General features: G+C 48.7%; 1 protein-coding gene across 2 annotated transcripts in view; it reads right to left on the reverse strand.

The window, feature by feature from the left end:
* Positions 1 to 2,315, reverse strand: part of TMEM178A (transmembrane protein 178A) — a 50,135-nt gene extending 47,820 nt beyond the window's left edge. Inside the window, exon 1 of one of the 2 annotated variants that reach the window (XM_057558311.1) lies at positions 1,823 to 2,315. In XM_057558311.1, the coding sequence (XP_057414294.1) occupies positions 1,823 to 2,222 (400 nt within the window). In that variant the 5' untranslated portion in view covers positions 2,223 to 2,315. Of the gene's footprint in view, positions 1 to 1,410; positions 1,610 to 1,822 lie in introns of those variants that run through there. The other variant, XM_007167122.2, reaches the window with a different exon arrangement.
* Positions 2,316 to 7,985: the final 5,670 nt, after the last annotated feature.

Genomic DNA, 7,985 nt, shown 5'->3' on the forward strand with positions numbered 1-7,985 from the left:
CAGGCCAGGTGGGGAGGTGGGGAATGTGCAAGTGTCCTGTGGGACACCCTCTCCCCGCCTACTGTCGGACTGAATGAACTCTACCCTCCTGTTTCAGGCATTATTCTATAGCCAGTTTACATGCAATCAAATACTCTCGGCACAGGAAGAGTGTAAGGAAATGCAGCTCTGTCATTTCCAAAGACAGACTACACTGATTAGCTTTCAAAATTGCCTTGCCTAAACGAGCATTCCATAACCGAACCTCCAAATTCAGCTTTTACAGTTTGTTCATGTACTATGCTACTATCAAAATTAATTATGCAGCATCTTCATGAGGAGAAATCAGATTTGGATGTGAGTTAGGAGAGGAAAGAATACAGCGCCCTTCCCAAAGGAAGGTTACTGTATCTACTTCCCCCCAAAAGTGCTGGAGTCCTTCCACACACAGACAGATTTCAGATGGCAGTCCCCAGCTGAGCTAGCCACGGGAAGGAAGAAGTTGACATGTTTGAGAAATGAGGAATATGCCAACGAACAAGACTCTGAGGCCAACATGTTATTAACCCCCTCCTTTCCAAGTAATTCCATTCCAAACTGGAATTCAACACAAATCTGCTTCTTTGCTTTCCTGGATGGCTACTAAATCTTTAAATGTACTGATTTTAGACGTCTTCTTTTTTTGCAATAATGAGTCCAAGGGAAGAAGGTGGGTTGTTTTATTTTTTCCATCTCAGAGAAAAAGAATTTGTAATAAGGGTCAAGCTCTGAAAGTTAGAAGGAAGCTTCAGCAGTAGGACTGTCGCATTGAATATTTTTACATGAATGACATTACCAAAAAAATTCAAACGATCCGATTACACGCATGGGAGCCAAGTGTCACCTAGACTTCAGAAGAGCAAATTGATGCTCTACAACTCAGTGTCAAATAACAAAACAACAACAAAAACAGCCTTACAAGGTATCACAAATTTAAGAGAGAGTGATTCTGTAGAGAGACTCCATGTGCAAATACGGAAAGCTCTACTTTCAAAGGCTTGGACCGGTTTTCCACTCTCCTCGCCCTGGTGTGATTAGCCTAAGGATGGTGTATCCAGTCATCAGGAAGGTTGGAAAAAAGTAGATGTCCTATCTGCATTCAGCTGCCTCCACCAATGCATTAATGTTATCTGAGGTCTAACCCAAAGGAACCCTGTACTTCGGGGGTTTAGAGGAAGGTTCCTCCGGCCTCCTGAGCTCCGCAATTAGCCTGCGAGGCTGGCATACCACATCAGTCCCGTCTGCTACCAACATCAGCACAATACAAGAAAAAGCCCTTTTCCTCCTCTTCTGAGGTTTGCACCACTTTTCCTCCAAAGGTATTTCTAAAAGGAAAGTACAACTTAAGGGAAGGAGCCCAACTGGGAAAGGTCGGGTCTTTTTGATGTTTACCTTCCCGGGGAGCAGCGTCCAGAAAACCGACCCACGCGTTCCAAGTCAGGCAGGTGTACAAAGACAGCGAAGGACGAGAGGCGAGGAGAAGAGGGGGGAAAGGAGGCCAAGGAAGCCAAGGAGATAGTGGCGGGGGGCTGAAGCCCAGACTTGAGGGAAGAGGGGAAAAGGAAAAGGAGGATGGAGAGGAAAGAAGAGAGTCGGGGAAAGAAAGAGGAGCGAGAGAGAACAAGGGAGGGACGGGGAAAGAAAGAGAGAGGGGAGGGGTAAAGAAAGGAGGCGGCGGGGGAGACGAAAGAATGTGCCGGGGACGCGGCGGGGAGGCGGCCGCGGGGACCGGCGCGCCCCTGGGGAGCCGCGGGCTGCGCCCCACGCGCGGGCGCCCGGGGCGCAGGGCGCGCCCGCCGCTCACCTTTCAGGATGAGGGTGTCGATGTCCCGGTCGATGCCCAGGAAGTAGCACTTCCTCCAGAGGCCTGAATAGGTGGCGAAGAGCGGCCGGCCGCACTCGGCGTCCAGCCCGCCGAGCCCCAGCAGCGAGCGCCAGGACTCGGGGTCGGCGCGCCCGGGGCCGCCCGGGAGCAGCCGGCGCCCGAGGGGGGGCGAGTCCCGCAGCGGCAGGTGAGACAGCGGCATCAGGCGGTTCTTCTGGTCCGGGGGGTCGGCGCCCGCGCGGCTGCGCTCGCAGCTCTCCTTATGGCGCCGGGGGTCGGTCTCGTACCAGTGGTCCGTGAAGATGGCCGTGACCAGCAGCCCCAGGGAGCAGAGGCTGAGGCCGAGGCTGAGCGCCGTGACGAGCGCCCGCGGCTCCATGGCTGCCCGCCCCGCCGCGGCCGCCGGTGGGCTCGCGCGCCGCCGCCAGACACAATGCACTTGGCCTCCGCTCGCTCCGCGCTCCCCCACCTGCCCCCCACCTCCCGCCCGCCCTCGGCTCCCGGCCCGGCGCGCTCCCTCCTCGGCTCCCTTCCGACCGCGCGCCCGCCCCCTCCCCGGTCCGCCGCTCCGCGCCTCCCCGAGCCTCGAGCGCTTCCTCGCCCCCCGCCTCTCCCGCAGCCCCCTCGCCTCCCTCCCGGCGCCGCCGCCACCCCCGCGCACCCCTGCGCCCGCGCGGCACCTCGCGACCGACCCGTCCTCCCTGCTCTCCCGCGATCCCCCTTCCCTTGCGGATGCCTCCTCGCCGCCCTCACTGCTCCCTCGTCCCTTCCTCTCTCCTCTTCACCCTGTCCCTACTTTCCCCCTACTTTTCTTCAACTCTTCCTCCCTCTCTTTTTCGTCCCTCTGTTTGCCCCCTCCTTGTCGCTTTCTATCGCTGCCCTGGACGCGATGTTTCTCTCCAGCTGCCCCCAAGCACACTGCCTGCCTTCCTCTCCCCTCCAACGACCTGAAAAGACATCCACCAACATCAGACCTAGTCTTGTCACTTGTCCAAGTTGATGTTGATCAGTGTCGCGTTTTCTACCCAGAAGCAAATCCCATCCGGGTCGGGCTGCGTGGTGATATTTAACTCTTAGGAATCTCCATCTGGAGACGAAGACCCCTTCTCCCTCCTCCTGAAGGATGCAGCCTCGGAGACCCCTTGGCAGCTCTGTCTCCCTGCCATCCTCCCTTTCTCTCTCACTTGCCCACGGCAGCCTCTCAGCGCTCTCTCCGCTCCAGCCCCTCTTCTGAAAGAAAGGCACCGAGTGTCACTGGAGCCATGGGTCTCTATGGCCAGAGATTTTCTCCCACTCCAGCCTGCTCGGAGATGCACTTCTTTTTCGTTGACCACCTCCATCTCCCGCCGGAGTGACGGCCTCCTGGCATTTCTAGAAGCGCACAGGATCAATAAGCCCTTGCGATGGCACCTGCTCTGTGAGGTGATGACTGCCTTTGAATAAAGAAAGCCCTTAGTAATAAATCAAAGGAATGCTTTTTTTTTTTTTTTTTTCTCCTGTGCAAGTTTCTTGCAGGGACTGTGAAGGTCAGCAGCGAAGCACTACTACACACCGAAGTCAACATCTCAGCTTGCTTCTGTTTTCCAGGGCACTGGGCAGTCACCGATGTTAATTCGGAGAACGGCAGGCAGATTCACATTTTCTAAAATGAGGAAACGTTAGGACTCAGGGTCCTGAGTTAATTGATTGTGTTGTGCAGCCTCACGACAGAGGAGCAATACCCTCGTGCCACTTAATGCCCTCAGGGCCACATCACAGGCAGAAAACCAGGCTGCATGAGCCCAGGGATGCCAATTCTTGTGTTCTTATGCTGTGAAATATTAATGATCAAAAGACGATGAGGCATTCATTAGATGCTGAATGTCATTACTCCACGATTTAATGGGACTTACTAATTAGTGCCCCCACATCAATTGGTATGAATGTGATTTATATATTTCCTCTGAAATGACATCTGTAAAGGTGATATAAGAAACTTGCTGGGATTTATTTTCCTTGCTGTTTGTACTCAGCCTCTTCAGAGGGTTTATTTCCCACGAAGCCTGTGTACCTCTCCTGAGCACCTCCGTTCACAGATAGATCACTTAAGCAAATCCTTCAGTCATACTGGATGCCCCGTGCCCATTTCTGCTGACCTGACAATGTGAATTATTACTTGAATTTTATCACAGCTTCAGCAAGATCTATGGTGAGCTTCAGTCTAATTAAGGAAGACAAAGAATTATAATTGTAGTGTTCCTCTCACCTATAAGCTTTTCCTTAACAGGAGCCGCTAAGCGCATCAAAGGAGTCTTATCTGGATTTACACAAAAATGATGAGACTTAGAAGCTCTCTTTTATTTATACTCTATACTATGTGTAAATTCCTAGATCTTTACGGATACAGAGAGAATATCTTTAACTGTGAGCCCACGGCTGATATCTGAAATTCGCTCAAGTTGTCATGTGTCCTTTTATTTTTTTAAAACACCTCTTGAGATAAAGATAAAGATATTACAAACCTTGCAAGTTCCAAGGGTGGTCAAACCTTTAGCAACTCTTCACCCCCTTTTCAAACCCTGATGTACTCTAAGAAAAAAATATTCTGCCACATTTCAGAGTCATCGGATTATCGTCACACAATAACAATGTCCCCACTGGGGCTGACAGAAGGAAACCTCTTTTTCAGGCACTTGTGTTTAACTTCAAAGAAAATAATGTTCTGCTTCATTTTCCTAGCCAGAACCCTTGATCACACCCTTCTCAGAAAATAGCACTATCCTTGAAGTTCATTTATGTCTATGTTGAAGACCAGTCTCGGCATATAATCCAAAGGTTACTATGTGATGGATTACCCTTGACAGTATTTCATAAAAAATGTCACACGTTACAAATATGGGCCAGCAGCATGTAATGAGAGCACTGCCTCTGCTGGTGCAGCATTAACAGCATCAGCGGGGATGTCACGTATGATGTGTATACAGGTTTTGCTACAGCAACTGCATATCGTTCCATCCACGTTCTTAAATTTTCTCTTCTGGATATTTCCAACAATGAACTATCACCCACGAGCCCCACTCTGTTAAGGGAGTGGGAAATACAAAGATGAATCAGTGGTTCCCATCTTCTGGATGCTCCCAGTCTAGTGGTGAGAGACAGACACACAGACTTTTCTGTGCACTCTAGCACAAAGCAGAACAAAGTGTGTGGCAACGTGGACAATGAAAAGACTAACCACCTGGGGAAGTCAGGAAGGCTACTTAGAGACAGTAACTTTTGAGTTAACTCTCAAAGGATGAGTTAAACTTTACCAAGAGGACTAGATCAGAGACACTGGCATTCCACTCAATATAAGTCTGATTTATGTATCTACCCGACAGATTTGGAGGCTTCCATATTTGAGCCCACTGTAAAAGAAGAATGCCCTTCTGTGTTTTTAAGTCATAAAGTTGACATCTTGAATCCCTGACCACAAGCTAAATACCTGCAGGCGACGAGAAGCAGGAGTCTAAGCCAGAACATAGTCAATGTATGAGGGCATTTAGCCTGGCAGGTAGTCAAGATGATGGGAGATCACATATCCAACCAGAACACCGAGGCATGTCTCAGCAGGGCTGAGGGCGGTGCCGTGCCCTCAACGTTTTCAAACTTAGCTTGTTCTTCACTTGTCTTAAATTTCCCTTTGCCATCCCCAGATCTGATATCACCAATATCTCCCTTGGAGAATAACAGTGTCCTAAAACGACAGGGATAGAGCTGGAGAATTTCCACCTGGGCGTTTCACTGTGTTGTAGAACTCAGTATGTCCAAAGGTCAACTCATATTTCCCTGTGGTCCAACTGCCCCTCCTCACTTCTCTCTCTTTCTGGTGTTGGCAAGTCAGTCAAGACACTCAGACTCAATATTTTAGAATTTTCTATCGCATTCACAAAGTGGTAGGGATTCTTCCTTTTAAATGTCTTTATAGCCAATGTTTCCTCTTCATTTCTACCACTTGCTATCACTATGCCTCTATCACCTCACATCTGGATTATTATTCCAGCTCCCTCCTTGGCCCCAGTGATTCCAGGACAGCTGGGTTCATGGGCAGATCATCCTGAAGTTATCCTGGACACTGATGCCAAATGCATCTTCCTCCAATGTTGTTTTGATGACATCATCCTTCAGCACCCAACTCTTCTTTCTAGGTTAGAGAGAATTATCCTCTATATTACACTAGAGTCCTTCTTTGTTACTGTCAGTATTCCCGTAGCACTTAAATATCCCAACTTATGTGTTGGCCATGTTTAAATACTGAGAGAACAAAACACTTCTGCCTTCTCCAAACACACTTATCGTAATATCTAGGTGCTTTATGACATTCATCGTATTTCTCTACACAGGAAGTTCTTAAATAAATATTTTCTTACAAAAAGGTACACACACACGGAGAGAGAGAGAGATCTCCAATTATCACAGAGCTATGGCAATGATTTATTGACATACCTATGCTAAGCTGACCATGCTAACCATGAATTTTCTAAAAGGCTTTCACCCTTTTGCCCCAGTGCTGAGACCAAAAGCAATATCTTTCCTCATCTCAAACATTTAGATTCCATAGAATTTAGACTATGAAGTTTAACCAAAACCACACACTGGACTTCCCTGGTGGCTCAGTGGTTAAGAATCCGCCTGCCACTGCAGGGGACATAGGTTTCAGCCCTGGTCCAAGAAGATCCCACATGCCGTGGAACAACTAAGCCCGTGCGCCACAACTACTGAGCCTGCGCTCTAGAGCCCGCGAACCACAACTACTGAGCCTGCATGCCACAACTACTGAAGCCTGCGTGCCTAGAGCCCGTGCTCTGCAGCAAGAGAAGCCACCGCAATGAGAAGCCCGCGCATCGCAATGAGAGAGTAGCCCCAGCTCGCTGCAACTAGAGAAAGTCTGCCCACAGCAATGAAGACCCAACGCAGCCATAAATTAATTAATTAATTAATTAATTTTAAAAACCAAAACAAAACCACATACTAGCTTTTAAAAAGAGGAGGGGTTGGGCTTCCCTGGTGGCGCAGTGGTTGAGAATCTGCCTGCTAATGCAGGGGACACGGGTTCGAGCCCTGGTCTGGGAAGATCCCACATGCCGCGGAGCAGCTGGGCCCGTGAGCCACAATTGCTGAGCCTGCGCGTCTGGAGCCTGTGCCCCGCGACGGGAGGGGCCGCGATAGAGAAAGGCCCGCGCACCGCGATGAAGAGCGGTCCCCGCACCGCGATGAAGAGTGGCCCCCGCTTGCCGCAACTGGAGAAAGCCCTCGCACGAACCGAAGACCCAACACAGCCAAAAATAAATAAATAAATAAATAAATAAGAAAATCCTTTTAAAAAAAAAAAAAAAAAAAGAGGAGGGGTTTATTCTTGGTACTATCAGACATTTTTCCAGCATTTAATGTAAGGATAGAGTCAATTATGTTATTGATCTATAATATGTCATTTCTGCAAATAATTGAGATATCTTATTTTAACATGATCATTCAAAACTGTTCTCCTATAACAATTTTATTTTAATTCAATAACATTTATTGAGCACCTCCAGGGTAAGTTATTGTGCTGGGTCCCACTGGATTATGCAAAGATGAAACAAAACCCATGGTCTGTGCCCTCAGGGAGCTTTAGGTTAGTGGAGGAGAAAGATAGAAATGCAAGAGGCTATAAAGAGGGATGCCTGGACTGAATGCTGTCGCAGAGGTGCAGACAAAATTCAACAGGGAAACCTAGTGCAGGGAGATCAAGTTCCAGTGGGAAGAATATGGTTACGCCAAGTAGACAGATGCTATCTCAGGGAGGCCTTGGAGGAAACAAGGCATTTTCTGTATAGGTGTCAATTTAGTCCGGGGCAAAGCCAAAAGTAAATTTTAGAAGTAGCACCTACCGTGGTCCTCCTCTCTACCCGACACACGTGGTAATTCATCTTGCCATTTTGTCACTAACTGGAAGCCTGGAACCAGAAAATACCACAAAGCCCTGAAATAGATGGTGCCTGATAAGCTTCTCATTTCACTGACACACCACGGAATGTCACCATTCTTTTTCACATTCCTGGATTAAGCTGTTTCCTTTTTGGAGTCTTTAAGCACATATGGTGAAAAAAAAAAAAAAAAACACGTTCAAAGAAACCCAAAACCA

This window comes from Balaenoptera acutorostrata, chromosome 12, assembly GCF_949987535.1.
Source record: "Balaenoptera acutorostrata chromosome 12, mBalAcu1.1, whole genome shotgun sequence".
Taxonomy (NCBI): domain Eukaryota; kingdom Metazoa; phylum Chordata; class Mammalia; order Artiodactyla; family Balaenopteridae; genus Balaenoptera; species Balaenoptera acutorostrata.